Genomic DNA, 22084 nt, shown 5'->3' on the forward strand with positions numbered 1-22084 from the left:
CCGGGCTAGTTTGGGTACAGAATTAATTTATTAATCTAAGTTTTCTAAATGAAAGGGTAAGAAAGAATTTCAGTAATGGAGCAGCTTTCTTTGATAATTCCATCTTTTAGAGCTATGAAAGTGTGTTTTCGAAAGAATAAAAACAGAAATTTCTGGAAATATACAGCAGGTGTATAAGCATCTGCAAAGAAAAAAGGCAGGCTACAGATAATGATGGTCCTGTGTTATACTTACAGTATTTTTTGTTTTCATTTCAGATTTCTAACATTTGAAGTTTTTTTTTCCTTTTTATTTGTATTTGGTTTTGAAAGGGGTATTTTATATGGGTCATTTGGAAGTAACCACAGAAACTGGTTAGAATGGAGATCAGTGTGTGATAAGAATGCAGATCAGTTATAAAGAAGTTTAATATAATCACTGCAGTGTTGATAATATTACAGGGCTACTTTCTTACCTGTCATTTGAAGAGCGTCATTTTCAGCATTTGGGAATGGAGTCACACTAGTAGCCAAGTTGTGTTGGCTTGCTGATAGAGATATATATGGCTGCTCTGACAGAGATTCGTTTTTTACCATGGCATCATTAGAAAGTGACGTGCTTTTATTTCGGTTTGCAAGAAAACAGGAGCTTGGGGATGCTGTGAAAGTTGCTTTACTAGCATCTGTAAAGGCAAACGGAAAAACAGTTAATAACGCATGAATCAGCAGTGCCCACTTAATCACGTTGCAGGGCTGTTATCATGAAAACTGTTTACTTATGTGAGCTATAGAAAAGAAAAAAAGAAAAAAATCATGAATTAGCTTAAAAATAATGGAAAGTGTTAGCATGTTTTAGGAAATTTCTAGATAAAATTTAGAAACTAGTTAACTCTAAGACTGAGTTTTCATATTATGTGTGGCAATGCAATTATAGTACAATATATCTTGTATTTCCATTGGGTATAAGGTAACGTGAGTGTAATTGTATTTCATCCAATTAACAGGGAAGCAGATAAATAATTTAGAAAGAAACATTTTAAAAGGATGTAGGAATTGGGACTAAATGATAGTTCTTTCAGAGAGCTGGTATAGGGCCAAATGGCTTCCCTCTCTGCTGTACAATTCTATGATTCTAGGTCAATGCCTGCTTCCCAGGCAGCAGTCACAATTCCCTTATTTTAAGGCGATCCTCTGTGCTTGGGTTATTTGTAACAGAAGTTGGAGTGGAATGCTGGCTCTTAGAAAACCAAAAGCCTCTTCTGCCTTGGCTCATGTTACTCTTGGACCTGGTATTGCACCCCCGATGCATCACCAGTGCAGGGGCACATTGCACAGCACATTTTCCTCTGCTGATGCACTGAGTGAACCTCTCCAGATTTTGCGCTGCTCTCTCACTAGCACATGGGCGTTGTGTAGCCAGTACACTTTACCAAGCTCACAGAGGTAAGAATGAGGGGATAATATCTGGAGAAATGCCTTGAATGTGCAGGTTAGGGTCCTTTCTGTGAGGCAGAAAGAACGTGATTCGGAGAGCAGCTTTCCTGAAAATAAGTACACAGTCTGAAAATTCCCAGGGTTCCCTTTGATGAGCAAGCCTTGGAAGTCATGTTGAGGAAGATGCAGGCAAGGAGGCGTGCCACCTTTGGGTATGGGGGCACCCTCCTGAAAACGTTCAGCTGATCAGAGAGAGCCAGCATGGATTTGTAAAGGGTAGGTCATGCTGATGAACCTGATTGAATTTTTTGAAGAGGTGACTAAAGTAGTGGACAGGGGAATGTCTGTGGATGTTGTTTATATGGACTTCCAGAAGCCATTCGATAAAATTCCTTATAAGAAACCGTTAGCTAAAGTTGAAGCTCATGGAATTGAGGGTAAATTATTGACCTAGTTAGGAAATTGGCTGTGCAGCAGGAGACAGGTACTCAAATTGGCCGGATGTGACTAGTGGTGTCCCACAATGTTGGGGCATCAACTATTCACTGTATTTATTAACGACTTAGACAATGGGATAGGGAGCCACATATCCAAGTTTGCTGATGACACAAAGATAGGCAGCACTGTAAGCAGTGTAGATGGAAGCATACAATTACAAAGAGATATTAATAGATTAAATGAATAGGCAAAACTGTGGCAAATGGATTTCAATGTAGGGAAGTGTGAGGTCATCCACTTTGGACCTAAAAAGGATAGATCAGAGTACTTTCTAAATGGTAAAAAGCTTAAAACAGTGGCGGTACAAAAAGACTTAGGGGTCCATGTACATAAATCATTAAAATGTCCTGGACAGGTTCGGAAAATAATCAATAGGGCCAATAGAATGCTGGCCTTTATATCTAGTGGACTAGAATACAAGGAGGTAGAAATTATGCTACAGCTACACAAAACCCTGATTAGACCACACCTGGAGTACTGTGTTCAGTTCTGGGCACCGCACTGTAGGAGTGAAATTTAGAAGATTAAGGGGTGATTTGATCAAAGTTTACAAGATATTAAGGGGAACTGATAGGGTAGATAGAGAGAAACTATTTCCCCTGGTTGGGGAGTCTAGGACTAGGGGACAGAGCCTAAAAATTAGAGCCAGGACTTTCAAGAGTGAAGTTAGGAAACACTTCTACACACAAAGGGTGGTAGAAGTTTGGAACTCTTTTCCGCAAATGGCAGTTGATGCTAGCTCAATTGTTAATTTTAAATCTGAGATTGATAGATTTTTGTTAACTAAAGGTATTAAGGGATATGGGGCTAAGGCGGGTATATGGAGTTAGGTCACAGATCAGCCATGATCTCACTGAATGGCAGAACAGGCTTGAGGAACTAAATGGCCTACTCCTATATTCCTATGTTCTTCAACAAAATGCAGTGAGGGCTGCTTGGGAAGTGATGGCTGTGCAGGTGAGTGCAGTCTTTGAAGTTAAGAGGACAGCATTCTTGATGAGGAAGAAAATCAGTACATTCAAGTAGTTTGCCATGGCACATCAGTCCTGTACTCATCTGTCTGTATTGTTCTACAATGTCATGCCTGTAACACACATTTTCACCTCAATTAGCTTCATATTTCCCTGGAATGTTGTTTATCTTTAAAGACTCATTGCCTGGAACCCTTTGATTGCTGGTGGGTAGGCCTGTTAAAGACGCCCTCGCTACCATTTTGCCAGGGTGAACCTGATCCACAAATGTTTATGCAAGGTGCTACTTAAGGGATTCTGACAAGTTCACATTCTATGCTTCTTGTTCTGACTCATCTGTGGCCCCTTCCTCAGCTACTTATGGTCCATTTCTTTCTTATCTTTCATCTCAAGAAGAGCTGGCAGAATCCCTAAAGGAATGCTCACAATGTGGGTAAGTTGCTTTGGCCAAGAAAGGTGTCTGGAATATTTAGGGTTGGCAAGTCAAGTTCCTTAACAAATGTCTCCAAATGGCTGCTCCATTCCAATTTAAAAAGTACACAGAAATTCCAAGATACTCACAAGTCAGAAAAAGCCAGAACGTAATCTGGCACAACAAAGAACAAGTAACAAGCTCACCAAAGATGGATACAAAGACAATGAGCTCATCTTTAAGAGTCTCCAAGGGCTGCTGCGGTGTTAGCGTAGCCCTCTGCTCCGACTTTTTTTGGCACACCAGGATGGCACTGTGCCAATAACATGTAGCGCAATATCTGAAGAAGCCAAGATACTCTCCTGGCACACACATAACACAAAATCCAGGCCAGATGCAGGCCCAGTACAGGGCAAGGATAAAATTCCAGACTTTCTGCTCACTGTGCACCACACCTGCACTGGCCATACAATTTTAGATGCCTTGTAACAGTCACAAACTGAGACAGCGGCAGGTGTATATGTTAATTTCATAATCTCATTATCACTTATGTTTACAAAACAAAAGTTGGTATTTTTATTAATATCTGTTGGTAGATGTTCCAATGAGGGAAGCTTTGACTTTATCTAAATTGTGTTACTGCAATCCTCCCTTTATCATTATATTGATTATCTTTTACTTTTGTTGCCAGATTGTGTTTGCTATTTCTGAACATTTATTTGCTCTCTTCTATTAAACTTGTTATAAATTTATAAAAGACAAATCAGGATTCTTCCTGTCATAAAGTTTTATGATGCTGGGCAGTAAGGGACTAGAAAATAGGAATTTCTGTAAATGTTTGCTGCACTTATATCCTGGTGTCTGTTTTTGCTAAAGTATTATCAGTTTCTGATTCTCTATTTGTATCTGTGATCTGAGAAGCATGAAATTAATTTTATCAAAGAAAAATGAAGCTGAGTCCAGCAACCATGCAGAAAATGCAAGAGACTCCTGCACTCCTATTTTCCTGGAAACATCAGACAAGAAAACTATCAACAATGTATTATGGAAAAGCTGCACAACTTCACAATTTATTGTGGTTAGTCGAACATCTAAGTAAGAAATGTCTAATAAAAAAAAACACAAAATATTCCAAAACAAGTCTGATTTATTTTTGAACAGTTACTTTTTTTTTGCAGGACTACTTTGTATATTTTCACCCAAACAAACTTTCTCAGCAAAGACTCTTAATACTACCCACAGTGATCATAGATAAAATCTAGAATATGTATTCTGTAGGAACTGTAAAAAGGTAATTCTGATTCACCTCTCCTCAAAACGTTACATTACAACTGAAGTATGAGCAGCATGGTAATAAATCATTTTACTTTCAGTAGTGGTTGACACTAACCTCTCACTTCTGGGACTGCATTTGAATTCAGCCCAGAATAAAAGGAATGAAGCTTCTATTACATTTTTTGAGTCTTTTCTACCCATCTTATTCTAGATTTATATATTTTTTTATTAATTAAGTTTCATTAATAATAAAATGAGAGAGTAATAGAACATTACTTAATTGATACTATAGTTTAAATCACGAGATAGTGTTTCAACAACAACTTGCATTAAATAACATCTTTAACGTAGTAAACGTCCCAAAGCGCTTCACAGGAGCGTAATCAGACAAAAAAATGTCTACATAAGAAAACATATTGTGCGTTCAAACTAAAGACATTGCACATGCGAGAAAGGTCTGTTGCCATGGTAACACCATAGCTTGGTTTGGCAAACTCATTGATTGCCTAAGGAAGAAGTGTGCAACCATCTCTCCAGAGATGAGAATTGGTGAAGTTTTGTAGCAGGTGCACATCAGTGTGTATGGCTCAATGTCGGTGACTATAATTAATAAAGAATATTCTATCTGGTATTATCATTTTGGGAACTCACTATATTTTTAAAGTGCTACTGGCTTTGTTAAACAAACAAGCAATTGAAAAAATGCTGCTCTAGAATAAAAATCTACTTCCAAGTATATTTTCAGCAAGCAATAACTTCAAATGTTTTGCTTCTGTATATGGACTATTTTGATATGGTCCAAGGTACATGTAATGCGTTTTATTTGTTGATCCATTACAATTGCAGGTTTTTTTTCCATTCTTTATCATGATTGGCAATTGGCAATTGTATAAAATGTGTGCTTTCTTGGTCGGTCACCTGTTTTGTTACTATTTCTTCATCCTAGTAGCATTTTGTGTATGTTAAAATGTTAAAATTGATGTAGGATACTATGTTATTCTTTCAAATGTAAACGTGGGACATTCGGGGACTGGAGATCCAATGTTGTCATATTAATTTATGTGACCATGTATAGCTTGTGGCTCACTTGTCAAAAATGTCACCAGCCGCCACTGATGTCTGGTGAGACCAGGTGAACCAGGCCACCAAATGACAGAACTAGTGGTCTAGCCTAATACTGTGGCCTGGATCCCCAAAGAAATATATTTTAAAATATTATTTAAATGTGGCCTCCTTTCAAAGGGATTGAGGGGCATTTCTAGGGGGCATTAGCACCCAACCCACCTGAACCAACAAGTTGCACCGCAATTTGCAACTTCTGGGTGAAGTTAGGCATCCTAGATGGCATGGCCACTTGCCACTGCCATTAAAATAAAGGGACCTCCTGCTGAATCCACAAACTTTAGTGGGATCAGTGGTGGAGGCCCCAGGCGGGTACATTCCCATACTTACATTAGGATGCACCACACCTCCTCCCCCTGCAGATTTTCAGCCCTGTGATTCTCTTCTTATATATCTCTCCACAGTGGGAGTTACATTGGTCTGACGCAACTCTTGAAGATTTTAAACTGTGTCTCCCTGCATTGAATAATTTAACCTACTTAAGTAGCCCTGAAACAGTTGCCGGTGCTCCTTGGATTTAAGTAAATGAAAACTCAATTCTGAACCAATCACCCACATCACTTATGTTCGAATGATATGATATGGCTTGGTTCCTCTTGTGGCAAATTTTAACATTTCTACTGGCATGAGTAAATTGACCACCTCACAAGAGCCTTCAGCCAGCCCTTAGAAATGTTGGATGCTGTAACATATGACATATGATGTCATCCCATCATCTCTGCCCACTTTGAATGCCAATTGAATGCTCAACATCACTTCCAGCAAACAAAGAAATCACAGAATTGGTAGGGAGCTGGCAGAACATATCCCTGCCTGATTTCCATTTTTTTTGCTGTCTAAGCTAGGGCAATGGGTTAAACTAAGAGCTGGAAAACTATAACTATTACTTTATTAAATCAATAACTTAAACTAGATAAACTAATTAGTTAATAAAACTAAAAATATTGAGTGAATAAAATTTTTAAGTAATTCAATATATAAAACGAGGTTGGATAGGGATGGCAATGCAGGTGGTGTGTTGTAACTGCAGCATGTGGGAGTTTGTGGAGAGCAGCGAGATCCCGAGCAACCACATCTGCAGTAAGTGTCTGCAACTTGAGGAACTTCGGTTCAGAGTTGTTGAGCTGGAGTCCGAGCTGCAGACATTGGGATGCATCAGGGAGGGGGAGAGTTATCTGGACACTTTGATGAAGGAGGCGGTTACGCCCCTTAGGTTAGGTAGCAGTTTAGATTTGGTCAGTGGTCAGGGACAGGAAGATGTACCTGTGAGTCAGGCAGGTAGGGGGGTCCCAGGCTGCAGTGATGAAGGAGCCTCAGCCTCTGACCTTGCCCAGTAGGTACGAGGTACTTGCTACCTGTGTGGATGAGAACAAAGACTGCATGGAGGATGGGCAAACTGACCACAGCACCGTAGTACAGGAGGCCATTCAAGAGCGGAGAGTAAAAAGGAATGTGGTAGTGGTAGGGGATAGTATAGTCAGGGGGATAGATACTGTTCTCTGCAGCCACAACTGGGAATCCCGAAAGCTGTATTGCCTGCCTGGTGCCAGGGTTAAGGATATCTCCTCGCGGCTGGGAAACAACTTGGAGCATGACGGGGAGGATCCAGTTGCAGTGGTCCATGTAGGAGCCAACGACATAGGTAGAACTAAAAATGAGGTCCTGCTGAGGGAGTTTGAGGAGCTGGCTCCAAATTAAAAGCAGAACCTCAAAGGTAATAATCTCTGGATTACTACCTGAGCCACGCGCAAATTGGCATGGAGTCAAACAGATCAGAGAGCTAAATGTGTGGCTCAAAGAGTGGTGTTCATGGGGCACTGGCACCAGTACTGGGAAAGAGAGGCTCCAGACCAAGCTGGGACCAGTGTCCTGGCAAATCCAATAACTAGCGCTGTAAATAGGGCTTTAAACTAAAAAGGGGGCGGGAGGGTTCAGGTGAGGGGAAATTTATAAATCTAACGAGAAAAGTCAAGGCCATAGGGCAGTGTAGCGAGTTGGGTAAAGATAAACAGAGTGTGACAGGAAGGGAGAGAGAGTTTAATGGTAATAGTGCATCAGTGACTAAGGTCACATCAGGGAAAAATAGTAAAAAGTTAAAATTAAAGGCACTTTATCTGAATGCACGAAGCATTCATGACAAGATAAATGAATTAATGGCACAAATAGAGATAAATGGGTTTGGTCTCGTAGCCATTACTGAGACATAGTTGCAAGGTGACCAAGGTTGGGAACTAAATATTCCAGGGTACTTGACTTTTTGAAAAAACAGACAAAAAGGAAAAGGAGGGGGTGTAGCCCTAATAATAAAGGATGACATCAGGACAGAAGTGAGAAAGGATCTTGGCTCAGAAGATCAGGAGGTAGAATCAGTATGGGTGGAGATAAGAAATAACGAGGAGCAGAAAACACTGGTGGAAGTAGTTTACAGGCCACCTAACAGGAGTTATACTATTGGACAGAGTATTAATCAAGAAATAATAGGAGCTTGTAACAAAGGTAATGCAATAATCATGGGGGACTTTAATCTCCATATAGACTGGGCAAATCAAATTGGCAAAAGTAGTTTGGATGACAAGTTCATGGAATGCATTTGAGACAGTTTCCTCGAACAAAACATCGTGAAACCAACGAGGGAACAGGCTATTTTAGATCTTGTATTATGTAATGAGACAAGATTAATTAGTAATCTCATAGTAATGGATCCTCTGGGGAAGAGTGATCATAATATGATAGAATTTCACATTGAGTTTGAGAGTGATGTACTTAAGTCCGGAACTAGAGTCTTAAACTTAAACAAAGCCAATTACATAGATATGAAGGATGAGTTGGCTAAGGTAGATTGGGTAATTAGATTAAAAAGTATGATGGTAGAAAAGCAATGGCGAACATTCAAGGAAATATTTCATAATTTTCAACAAATATACATTCCATTGAGAAATAAAAACTCCACTGGAAAAGTGATCCATCAGTGCCTAACTAAAGAAGTTAAGGATAGTATTAGATTAAAAGAAGAGGCTTATAATGTTGCCAAGAAGAGTAGTAAACCTGAGGACTGGGAGAGTTTTAGAAGCCAGCAAAGGATGACCAAAAAATTGATGAAGAGGGAGAAAATAGAATATGGGAATAAACTAGCAAGAAATATAAGAACAGATAGTAAGAGCTTCTACAAGTATGTAAAAAGGAAGAGAGCAGCTAAAGTAAATGTGGGTCCCTTAAAGGCAGAGACAGGAGAAATTATAATGGGGAATAAGGAAATGTCGGAGACAATAAACAAATATTTTGTATCTGTCTTCACGGTAGAAGACACAAAAAGCATACCAGAAATAGTGGTTTCTAAATGAGAGTGAGGTTCTAAAAGAGGTGGCTGCAAAGATAGTGGATGCATTGGTTGTGATCTTCCAAAATTCCCTAGATTCTAGAACAGTCCCAGTGGATTGGAATGTAGCAAATGTAACACCGCTATTCAAGAAAGGAGGGAGAAAGAAAATAGGAAACTACAGGCCAGTTAGCCTTACATCAGTCGTCATGAAAATGTTGGAATTCATTACTAAGGACATGGTAACAGCCACTTAGAAAATCATAATATGATTAGGCAGATTCAACATTGTTTTATGAAAGGGAAATCGTGCTTGACAAATCTATTAGAGTTTTTTGAGGATGTAACTAGCAGGATAGATAAAGGGGAACCAGTGGATGTAGTATATTTGGATTTTCAAAAGGCATTCGATAAGGTGACACATAAAAGGTTGTTACACAAGGTAAGGGCTCATGGGGTTGAGGGTAATATATTAGGATTGAGGATTGGTTAACGGACAGAAAATACAGAGTAGGAATAAACGGGTCATTTTCAGATTGGCATGCTAAAACTAGTGAGGTGCAGCAAGGATCGGTGCTTGGGCCTCAGCTATTTACAATCTATATTAATGACTTAGATGAAGGGACCAAGTGTAATGTATCTAAATTTGCTGATGATACAAAACTAGGTGGGAAAGTAAGCTGTGAAGAGGACACAAAGAGTCTGCAAAGGGATATAGACAAGTTAAGTGATTGGGCAAGAAAGTGGCCGATGGAGTCTAATATGGAGAAATTAGAGATTATTCACTTTAGTAGGAAGAATAGTAAAACAGAATATTTTTAAAATTAGTGAGAAACTATTAAATGCTGGTGTTCAGAGGGATTTGGGTGTCCTTGTCCACGAAATACAGAAAGTTAATATGCAGGTACAGCAAGCAATTAGGAAGGCAATGGTAAGTTGGCCTTGGAACGCTCTTCTGCAGATGGCAGTTGATGCTGGCTCACTTGTGAGTGTTAAATCTGAGATTGATAGATTTCTGTGAACCAAGGGTATTAAGGGATATGGGGCTAAGACGGGGATATGGATTTAGGTCACAGGTCCACCATGATCTCATTGAATGGTGGAACAGGTTCGAGGGGCTAAATGCCATGACCACTTGGTGCCTCTTGATATGCGCCACCTTCTCCTGCAAGAAAGTGAGACGTGTGTCTGGGTGATGCTCCTGTCATGGTTGAATAGCTGCCAATGTGCGTGGCCTGTGAGTTGTGGGTGGGCGGCTTGAAACTGTGGTAATGTGTAAGGGTGAGAGGAAGCATCTGATTGGAAGTGTTGAGTACTGATGGAAAGAGTTTGTTGGTATGTGGGGGATGGGGGGTGTAGTGGGGGGTGCAGTTGGGATGTGACACCACTTGACAGTTGACCTCACTCATCTTGACCACTCATGTCAAAGCACTGAACTTCTTCCTGCACTGCATCCATATTCATGGTGCTGTGCGCCTGGCATTGACATCGTCCCCCACTGCCTCCCACTGCCTTTTGAGTATATGTTTGGAGGGCCTCTTGCCACCACCCCCCCCCCCCCACAACCCCCGCGGATATAGGATGTCCCTCCTTCTGTCCACCTCTTGCACCCAAGGTCTCTAGTGCATCAGCAGAGAACCTTGGTGCACGCACTCTCACAGGCCTGGTACCAACTCAGATTGGCAGATTGGTGAGGTCTGGTGTGCAGATTGGAGGATGTGGGATTTAGTAGTGAGCAACCTTTATTTAATGTTTTAACATAACTCATCAGTGTGTAAACATAGGGATGGGATCTACATCTGTGTTTTATGTGTGCGATGTCTGATCTCTGTTCAGACTCCATGCTGACAGTAGACTGTTATTTTCAGAAAATAACAGGTAGTAGCTACCTTTAAGAGATTTCTAAGAAACATCCTCCCTTTAAGAGATTGAGCTCCCTCTGGTTGTGGAAAGTGCAAATTGCATTGATTCCACATGCAAGGCCTGGAAAGGTACGCCAATTGCAGGTAAGTGCTCCCTTGGGTCCAAACTTGCGTCTTGCCTGCCCAGGGTCCATTGTGCACGGGGTGTTAGCGCATCGCGCTACCACCACCCAAAATGGACCCTTATCGAATTTTTCCCCCTTGGACTCTAAGGGAGTCAAGGGATATGAGGATCGGGTGGGAAGGTGGAGTTGAGGTCGAAGATCAGCCACGATCTTATTGAATGGCGGAACAGGCTCAAGGGGCCATATGGCCTACTGCTGCTCCTATTTCTAATGTTCCCACCCGGGCCTGCCCAACAGCAAATCCTCCATCTTATATATTGTGACTAGATTTAAAGGGACAATAACCAATCCATTAAAATTGGCAATAAATTGGCGGACTCTTTCAGAAAGGTCACAAGAATGGCTAGTGTGAGAAATGAAAGTGTTATGCAACATACAGAGTGACTGGTCTTTTGAAGTTGAAGTTCATATGCATTATTAGAGCTGTACAAGGTGGACTTTAAGCTGTATGTATGTAAATATTGAATAAAATAAGGTCTTTTGACATGTTGAATCTATACATTCCACAAAGCATGCATATGTTGCACTATTGTGGATTGCCAACTTGTTTAATCTCCTGAGAAATGTGCATATCCAAAGGTTAAACTTCCAAGATAATAACTCTGAAACTCTCCTTCAACCATTATGGTACCTGACAAAATTCCTGGATGTCAATCGGACATGGCAACACACATTTTTCATCTCTAGGTTAAGCAAGGCCTGGGAGAAAATTTAATAATGCTGGCAGTAACAGAAGTCCACTTCAACAACTAAACCACCAACTTCAGGCCGAGAACACAGAGAAAACTTTGATGTAGTCAATTCTGTCTCAAGTGCTCAGCCAGGGAACATTTTTCCACTTTTTCTAACCAATTCCAATAATTCTCAATTTGATGAGCATAAATTCAATTCATCAAAAAATTAAGAAAAATTAGTAAAACAATTAAAATACAATGAGAAAGAATTTCCATGGAGGTTCTCCCACTCGGCTACCTTAACTTTAGACAATGAGCTGGAAACACCAGAAAAATGGCGTAAATGGAAATTTACCCCCCAAGGTAACTAATACAGAGTCCATCATCTAAGTTCCTTCCCTGCTCTTTAAGTTTCAGCAAAATGCCACTTGATCAGATCTATTTCTGAGGCTTGACATTGAAACACAACATTTTGATGCTCACTAAAAGAATAATAAAGAGGAAGAAAATAAATTATGAGAGTAAGCTAGCAAGAAATATAAAAACTGACAGTAAAAGCTTCTACAAATAAATAAAAAGGAAGAGGGTAGCTAAAGTAAACATTGGTGCCTTAGAGGATGAGACTGGGGAAATAATAATGGAAAACACGGAAACGGCAGAGGAATTGAACAGATATTCTATAGCTGTCTTTACTGTAGAAGACAGTAATAACATACCAATAATAGTAGAAAATCAAGGGGCAAAGGGGAGGAAGGAACTAAAAACGATCACCATCACTAGAGAAAAAGTACTAGGTAAACTAATGGGTCTAAAGGCTGACAAGTCCCCTGGACCTGATGGCTTGCATCCGAGGGTCTTAAAGGAAGTGGCTACAGAGATAGTGGATGCATTGGTTGTAATCTTCCAGAATTCACTAGATTCTGGAAAGGTCCCAGCGGATTGGAAAACCGCAAACGTAACACCCCTATTCAAGAAGGGAGTGAGACAGAAAGCAGGTAACTATAGACCAGTTAGCCTAACATCTGTCATTGGGAAAATGCTAGAATCTATTATTAAGGAAGTAGTAGCAGGACATTTGGAGACTCATAATACAATCAAGGAGAGTCAACATGGTTTTATGAAGAGGAAATCGTGTCTGACAAATTTATTAGAGTTCTTTGAGGAAGTAACGGGCAGGGTGGATAAAGGGGAACCAATGGATGCAGTATATTTGGATTTCCAAAAGGCATTCGATAAGAAGCCACATAAAAGATTACTGCACAAGATAAGAGCTCATTGTGTTGGGGGTAATATACTGGCATGGATAGAGGATTGGCTAACTAACAGAAAACAAAGAGTCGGATAAAAGGGTCATTTTCAAAATGGCAATCTATAACTAGTGGGGTGCCGCAGGGATCAGTGCTGGGGCCTCAACTATTTACAATATATATCAATGATTGGATAGGGAACCGAGTGTCTTGTGGCCAAATTTGCTGATGATACAAAGTTAGAAAGTTAGGTAGAAAAGCAAGTTGTTGACAGGTTAAGCGAATGGGCAAAAATTTGGCAGACGGAATATAATGTGGGAAAATGTGAAGTCATCCACTTTGGGAGGAAAAATAAAAAAGCAAAATATTATTTGAATGTAGAAATACTACAAAATGCTGCGGTACAGAGGGATTTGGGTGTCCTCGTACATAAAACACAAAAAGTCAACACACAGGTGCAGCAGGTAATCCGGAAGGCAAACGGAATATTGGCCTTTATTTCTAGGGGGATGGAGTATAAAAGCAGGGAAGTCATGCTACAACTGTACAGGGTGCTGGTGAGACCACACCTGGAGCACTGCGTACAGTTCTGGTGCCCTTATTTAAGGAAGGACATACTTGCATTGGAGACAGTTCAGAGAAGGTTCACTAGGTTGATTCTGGGTATGGAAGGGTTGTCTTACGAGGAAAGATTGAACAGGTTGGGTCTATACTCATTGGAGTTTAGAAGAATGAGAGGAGATCTTATCTGAGGGAACTCGATAGGGTAGATGCTGAGAAGATGTTACCCCCTCATGGGGGAATCTAAAACTAGGGGGCATAGTCTCAGAATAAGGGGTCGCCCGTTTAAGACGGAAATGAGGAGGAATTTCTTCTCCCAGAGGGTCGTGAATCTTTGGAATTCTTTACCCCAAAAAGCTGTGGAGGCTGAGTCATTGAATACATTCAAGGCTGAGTTAGACAAATTTTTGATCAGCAAGGGAGTCAAAGGATATGGGGAAAGGGCGGGAAAGTGGAGTTGAGGTAAAAATCAGATCAGCCACGATCTCATTGAACGGCGGAGCAGGCTCGAGGGGCCGAATGGCCTACTCCTGCTCCTATCTCTTATGGTCTTATGATCTTACTCTTAGAACCCATATACCCTACCCAAAATTATACCTTAGTTAATGAGTAGTGGACAACAGGAATATTTAAAGTCAAAGGTGAGTGTCAAATCATCATGTATCAGTATGCAGCCTAAATGCCGAGATGGTGTTTCAATCAGGATTCCAGCCATCATGGTGACATTTCATTTTTTTTATATACTGATTGAAATGTTTTCATTTGGTTTATTTTAAATTAAAAATGAAAGGGTATTTTTGGACCTAAGATAAGCATAGAAGCAAAACAGATGGAAATGCAATATTAACTGTGTAGCTGTTCATTTGCTGTACTGCGTTCTGGAATTCTCTCTCTAAACCTCTTTGCCTGGTTACCTCTCACACCTCTTTCAAAAGCTTCCTCAAAACTTACTGATTTGACTGTTTTTGGTCACCTCCCTTAACTCTTCTTAAAACATTTTGGGACATTTTGTTACGTGAAACGTGCCATGTAAGTTGTTGACATAAGTTACAGTGATATATCTGCTCATTTTTTTTTTACAGAATTTTGGTTATATAATAATGACTGGAACAACCCAACCAATTTCTAGTAGGATATTTAAGAGGTAATTTTCTGAATGCGTGCTCCTACCAGGTGAGGCACTCAGTTCACATTTGAAGTTGGTAAATTAACACTTCAGTACATCATGCTGAACTGTTTACTGACCTGAACTCCTTCTTTACACTATAAGAAGAAAGAGTGTGCACCAGATCCAGATCAGATATACAGTTCCGTTTTTGAGTGGGCTGTCTGGAATTTCTAAAAGGTTAGCTGTACACCAAAAGTCTTAAAACAGAATATTTTTCCTCACACACTTCTGAGTCTTATGATGTGGAGATATTAGTTATTAAGGTTTTCAATTAAGTTTTAAATTCAAAATTTAAAAAATCAGAACTCAAGCATTGATGCACCCCTGCCCTGCCTCTATCCTGCCTCACTGCAATGGACTTGACAAAATAAGGCAACCTTAATTATTGTATTTCTTAGTAAGAGAAAAGCATGGCTGGAATATTTCAGGTTTTCATGATGAAGAAATTATTTGGATGTTTTAAATTACCTGCATTTTTCATATATTTGTCCAGGAGATTCTGTAGCTCCTGCTCCTTGTCATTGTTGAACTGTGTCTCCATGGCTAATAGAATGTATTCATCTAGTAGCATTCGAATTAGATGAAAGGAACCTAGGAGGAGAGGGAGTGAAGGAAAGTTATCTCAGTGACCATCTGCTCACTTTAAGAAGCAAGGAAAATAAAAATCATTGTTTGACTGCAAATGACCTCCTTCTATCTCAAACAAGGCACCGTTTTTTTAATTCTGACCCTAATCTGTTGTACGGTTCACCTGCCCCTTACTTTGTTTACTGCCCCACAGACTGTTTGGCAACTAATTACATGAAAGGAAAACACTGATGAAAGTAGGGCAAACTTCAGCCACAAAGAAGGTACATATTTATACTTTGAGTATTTGTTTGTGTGGCACTTTCTGTTCTTAAATCTTTTATACCCTCTTTTTAAACTGACATTAGATACCTGTTCTGATGAAGGGTCTACACTTGAATTAAAAACCCTTCTACAGCAATTGAATTACAAACAACACTTTGTACTGATGTGCACAAGCATAACATGAGTTGAGTAGCTCATCTCTCCAATTTTAGCTCCCCAGACTGTGGTCAGGAACTAATTCTGTGGTGAATCGCCAAGGGAAAATGCATACCTTATTCTTCAGTAATGGCTCTGCTTGACGTTTGCACTGGTCCAATTCTCCTGAGCAGCCACTCTTCAGAAATGGAACCGTAAACCACTGTGAATGGCTCAGTGTGCAGACCAACAAAGTCTTTTGTTTGACCTTCAGCAAAAGGAATACATTGTGGGAAATTCCAGATAGGCAGCCCATAATGTTTGATCCCTGTATGCTTGTAATTCCCAAGATGTGCTTTCCGTGAGCACTGTTCCTGCCTGGGAGTGGAATCACACCCGTAGCTCCTAAATAAAGAGTCTGAAACTCACTATCCATTGCTGTGCAGTCTTACCCTAATATTATATGTAAGAACCCACTGATATTGGACTTGTGTAAAAAATGAAAATGTGGAAGCCTACCAAAACTTGAAGCATTGTTGAGAGTGAGGTTATGCATGACTCGGGCTCCAAAAAAGCTCCATCTCAAAAGAAAATCTTGGGCTCTCTTCTTAAGGGACCTTCCATTTTGTTTACTTGGCTTAAAAATAACAGTACATTAAAAGTCACAATATTAGACAAAAACATCAACAATATTGCAAGTATTTTTTGATTTTAATTCTTATACAAATATCATGTCTCTGAAACATACCTTGATGACTCTTTGCTCTACTACTGTATCCAACCATTCAATAAATGATTCCACAGTAGCATTTTTCTTCAACAGGTCCTTCAGTTCTTGAAACACTGTAATAGAGTCATCTAGCATGTAAAAAAGGAAAATATGAGATTGCTCTAACTATTTGAAAACTCAAGAGCAGTCAGTTTCAAAAAGAGAGTTAAAACAGAGAGAAGGGCTTAAAGGTTTATTCAGACTGGCGGAAGGTGGGAAGTGGTGTTCCACAAGGATCGGTGCTGGGACCACCGTTATTCACCATTTACATAAACGATTTGGACTTGGGAATCGGATGTACAATTTCAAAATTTGCAGACGACCCCAAATTGGGGGGTATAGTTAATACTGAGGAGGACTGCAACAAAATACAAAAAGACATTAATAAACTTGCAGAATGGGTGTTTAAATGGCAAATTAATTTCAATATAGATATGTGAGGTGATGCATTTTGGTAGGAGGAATAAGGAGGACACATACTCCCGGAGGACACATACTCCTTGAAAATAAGAGTCTAAATGAGATAGAGGAGCAAAGGGATCTAGGGGTACAGATTCACAAATCATTAAAAATAGCATTGGAGATTAACATGGCCATAAAAAATGCAAACAAAGCGCTGGAGTAAATGATGAACAGCAGTGGCCCCAGCACCGATCATTGTGGAACACCACTTCCCATCGTTTGCCAGTCTGAGTAATTTCCTTTAACTCCTACTCTCTCTTTTCTGTTGTGTAGCCAGCTAGCTTTCCATTCTGCTACATGTCCCCTGACTCCACACTCTCTGACCTTAGTCACAAGTCTACTATGCGGTACCTTATCAAAGGCCTTTTGAAAATCTAAATATTTTACATTTACTGCATTATCCATGTCTACCCTTTCTATTACTTCTTCAAAGAATTCAGTAAGACTGGTGAAGCATGACCTTTCCTTTTGAAATCCATGCTGACTGTGCTTTATTATATTTTCGGATTCTAGATATTTTTCTATTACATCTTTGAATAAAGATTCTATTATCTTTCCGACCACCGATATCAAGCTAATTGGTCTATAGTTCCCTGGACTTGTTCTAACTCGCTTTTTAAATATAGGAATCACATTTGCTGTTCGCCAGTCCTCTGGCACTATTCCTTTTTCTAATGAATTTTTACATAAATATGTGATAGTGCCTCTGCTACCTCTTCACTAACTTCTTTTAATATGCATGGATACAATCCATCCAGACCAGGGGTTTTATCCTCTCTAAGTTTGATTAGTTTATCAATTATCTTCCCCCCTTTTCTATCTTAAGAGTTCTGGTCTCCACATTACAAAAAGGATGTAGAGGCACTGGATAAGGTGCAAAAAGATTTACAACGGTGATACTAGAACTGAGAGGCTATAACTATATCAGGAAAGTTCTTTACTCAGAGCATGGTTAGAATGTGGAACTTGCTACGACATGGATTAGTTGAAGTGAATGGCATTGATGCATTTAAGGGGAAGCTAGATAAGTACAAGAGGGAGAAAGGAATAGAAGGGTATGCTGATAGTATTAGGTGAAGTAGGGTGGGAGGAGGCTCGTGTGGAGCATAAACACTGACATAGGCCAGTTGGGTTGAATGACCTGTTTCTGTGCTGTAAATTCTATGTTATTCTGTGTAAAATGGCAACAGAAGATCAAGAACATAAGAGGGCTGCTGATTAAATATAAGCTGACTACTATTTAAACATAAGAGTTCTATTATTTTATACAATGAATGTATACAATAGCTCTAAGATGTAGTCAGTGAAAGACATCAGTGTGATACTAATTGTTATGACACAATCTTCACTACATGACCAGATTCCTGTCAAATCCTCCAGAATCAAATCTTGTTTAAAAGTATCAATTAAACTACAAACAACAGCCATGGTAACATGCTGGGCTAGAAATTACTGTTGATGACGTTATAGGAGCGATTTTAACTCTCCCCAGTTGGTGGGAAAAGAGCAGGGTAGCAGTTAAAATGGAGTGGCTCCATTTCCTGCTATGTTCCCGCCGATCCACGATTTTAACGCTGCTGGCTTTGGCAGCGGATAAGGCCCCGCCAGACTCCGACGGGAGCATCATTAATAAATGCAAATTGTACATGGGACCCCAATGGGATTTTAACCTGTGGGTGCTCACAACGCCGCCGTGCCAGTTGCAGCTGTCGGGAAGTCAGCAAAGGCCCTCTATGTTAAGTTAAAAAACTTTCCTTAGTGGAGTGCCCCCCCCCCCACCATGCCCCACAAGGAAAGTCCGGGCTCTGCTGCCCTGAGCTCCCCCCACCCAGCCGCGTGACCCTTGCAACCCTCCCACCCCCCACCCCTGGGCTTACCGTGCTTTAGTTTTCTTTGATGCCAGCAGACGGCCTCCGCCCAGTCAGTTGCTTCTTTACACCATCGGGCATGGGAAGTTAGGCCCCTAAATTGGACTGCATTGCACCTGTTTTCCGCCTGGACACTAGGTGCAATGAAGTCCAATTGCGCCCCCCACCCCTACTCTCTAGAACTTTCCAACTACTTTCTTCCACCTTGTCATCTCCTTCCCTTCTTTCAAAAACTTCCTCAAAAACATTGTCTTCAGTGGTGTCTTTGATCCGCATCATAACTCTCTCCATTCTAACCTATTCCCCCTCTTGCTTGGCATCCACAGCTTCGGTTCCTCTTTAATATGAAAAACATTCATGCACATGAGGAATGCTATGGAAATTCAGTCTTTACTAACATTAACATTTTCATCGCCAATCCACAAAAAGGTCCATGTTGCCCAGTACAGAGCACTGCAGACTAAGTTGTACAACACTATTCTTCTAACTCATGCCACTCAAACAGGTATCTGAATCAAGCTAATATTTCGATAGAATAGCAGCAATATTCCTTTCTTTGGGGTGTTTACTTCACTGACAGTTTTCCCCAACTGAGAGTTTGGGTTGAAGACCTGCTCAGGCCTTTGCTCTTCAGCAGACTGCTGGGAGAGCGATAAGAGTTAGCACACAATGATGCTCTCTCACTGCAGAGGCAGTGCAGCTAAGACTCACCACATGGATAAATACAGGAATTAGCCTGAATCTCACCAGTCTGTGGCGTGTTTCACTGATATATCAGCACATAATGCCTATTTGTGAGAATGCTTGTCTGTGCAGAGCTGGGTCCTTTTGGGGCAGTGATGTCAGGCGTGGATCAGTGATAGAATCAATACTCAATCTGTGGAGCCAATGACCAATGAAAATCATTGATGTTGGAAACGCAACCTACTGGAAATAAGTCATTGCTTCAACTCCCACTTGAAAGGTTCATATGTAGATTTTAATTATCGATTCACTCTTTAGGTGATGCTCTCATGTGTTTGTCTTAAATCATGGTTTCTCTGATGTGTGTACTTATCCATTTTGCCACATTATCTGCTGTAACCTGTAGCTGCTAATTAAAATTGATCGGTATTGTAGCATGACCAAATATCATGCACTTACAATCAGAATACAGTTCGAAGTCCTGGTCCGTTCCACCTGATACTGTGAGAAGGGCCTGTGAACTAATGCTGTTTAGATCCACCTTTTCAATGTCAGCCACCATGGAATTCACGACAGTCTGGTCAAATAAAGCAGGCCTGGCAATCTGTGCAGGACAATACACAAACTCATTTAACAAAGATGCCATTAGGTACAGCGCGAAAAACACTCAAATATTCTGTGTTGAAGATGTGGCTCAACACCTGCCTGTGCGAGATGTAAAAATGAAGTTTGCCGTTTTAGAGAAGACACAAATCTTTGTGCGATGGGCAGCTTCTTTTCTGAGAGGGTATCTGGGAGATTTTCCAGTGATGAAGATATCCAGTGCTCCCAATGTTTAGCAAAATTTCTGATGTCTGCCAGCAAACTGATAAAGAAAATTGAATTAGTAAGTTGTAAGTGTTGTCCTAAATCTTTTGGAGAAAGTATCCTTTGAATCTTACAGCACATTAAAATATTAAAAAACTGCATGAATCTACAATTCTCTTTGCTGTAACTAATACATATTTTTTTAAAAGTTATTAACTGATATTGTTTCAAAATATAACATCGATAAGGTTTTTTTCTCATAAAATCCTATTGGATTCTAAGGTTATCTAAGAAAGCAGCAACATCCCAGCAACTCAAGCACAGGAGCCTGACTGCACTGATAAATGTACATCAGGAGTAATAGCCATTCCAGTCAGAAATTACACTGAATGTCAAAAACAGCAACGTACACAAAATATTTGATTTGTCATATACCCTTCCTTGCAACCAGGAGAACTGCGCCAAGCTGTGTCAAACGTGATTTTAATGCCCAAGGGATTGTGATTTGAAGTTTTAAGTATCTATTATTATGCGAATCAAGTACATACACACTAACTGTTCATTCCTTTAAAGTGTTTGAGTGCTTCAGTCACAAAACTGGCACTTTCAAGTTCAAGTCACCCTCTGTCCATTTAGCGAGCAAAATCACATTTGGCAAATTGCACTGCACTTCCGATTGTACTTAAGGGAATAGCAGCCTATCGACTCACTTGGGCTACTTGGGTCTGTGAAATGTGCAGGAGAGCTTGCCTATCTCATATTGGCCTTACCACATTGTCATCACCACAGCCGGCAAGACTGAGGGCTAAAATTCTGCATTATTTTTAGGGCAAAAGTGGGATATTTCTGGCATGGAAGTCGTAATTTGGGGTTTAAGTCAGATAGACCAGAGTTACACCCATTCTAAAATATACGCTAAGTTCTAGTAGAACCAGGTGCTGGCAGAAGATGCGCCCACCCCCAAAATGTTTGCAAATGATAGGATAATGAGAGCAAGAGCTGCAGTCCGAGAAATTCCACCATTTACACTATAATTATACCTGACTTAAGCCTGTACAAAAGAATAAGTTACCTGCATGACTTGTCAGACCAGTAAGTGGTTAAGCTCACGTTGTTTGAAAATTAAAAAACTTTGAAATATCAGCTTTGACTGAAGTGCTTCGAAAAATATTTTTCAACCAAGAAAAATTTTAGCAAATTGCGTTTCAGGAGTTTCAGGCACTCCACCCTTCTGTCATGGATCCCTTATCATGGGGTAAACTATGAGCATTCCCATATATGTCCTTATGATGGGGGCAGAACAGAAGCAGGAGGAAGAGGAAATGAAAGAGGCACGCAGAATAAAGCTGCACCAAAGAAGAATAAGATTAACTAGGAGATACCTTTCCACCAGAGTCTACAAACTACACCACTCCATTGAGTGTGGTATCAGAAGGCAGACAATAATTCAGTAAGGATTGATAGACGGAACTGTGTCCCATTGCAAACTGGCTTCCAAACATCCTCTCAAACAGAAAAAGCAAACAAAAAACAGTCATACTTTAGAACACTGGACGTCATATCACAAAGTAATTTTACTGTGCACATATACATGTACAGAAAGTGCTTCTTATTACCATTGTGCCTACCCGTGGTGCCTCTCTGTGCAGTTTTTACACTATTCTTGTGCTCTACCAGTGATGCTTGGCTACACTGTAATATCATGAGTCTCTTTGGACAGTGGTGGTTCTCATCTCAGGGCTTCTGAGTACCGGGAGCGCTCTTCTGCAGGCTGTATCACCACTACAGGTATGTGAACAATCTG

At 40.3% G+C, this 22084-nt stretch overlaps 1 protein-coding gene across 1 annotated transcript in view; it reads right to left on the reverse strand.

The window, feature by feature from the left end:
- Nucleotides 1-22084, reverse strand: part of rfx6 (regulatory factor X, 6) — a 69213-nt gene that overhangs the window by 20995 nt on the left and 26134 nt on the right. Inside the window, exons 11-16 of the mRNA XM_067983817.1 lie at nt 20179-20338; nt 19933-20077; nt 16439-16548; nt 16210-16327; nt 15172-15294; nt 455-661 (exon numbers count right to left, since the gene is read on the reverse strand). Of these exons, the coding sequence (XP_067839918.1) occupies nt 455-661; nt 15172-15294; nt 16210-16327; nt 16439-16548; nt 19933-20077; nt 20179-20338 (863 nt within the window). The remainder of the gene's footprint in view (nt 1-454; nt 662-15171; nt 15295-16209; nt 16328-16438; nt 16549-19932; nt 20078-20178; nt 20339-22084) is intronic.

The sequence above is a fragment of the Heptranchias perlo genome, chromosome 5 (genome assembly GCF_035084215.1).
Source record: "Heptranchias perlo isolate sHepPer1 chromosome 5, sHepPer1.hap1, whole genome shotgun sequence".
Taxonomy (NCBI): Eukaryota; Metazoa; Chordata; class Chondrichthyes; order Hexanchiformes; family Hexanchidae; genus Heptranchias; species Heptranchias perlo.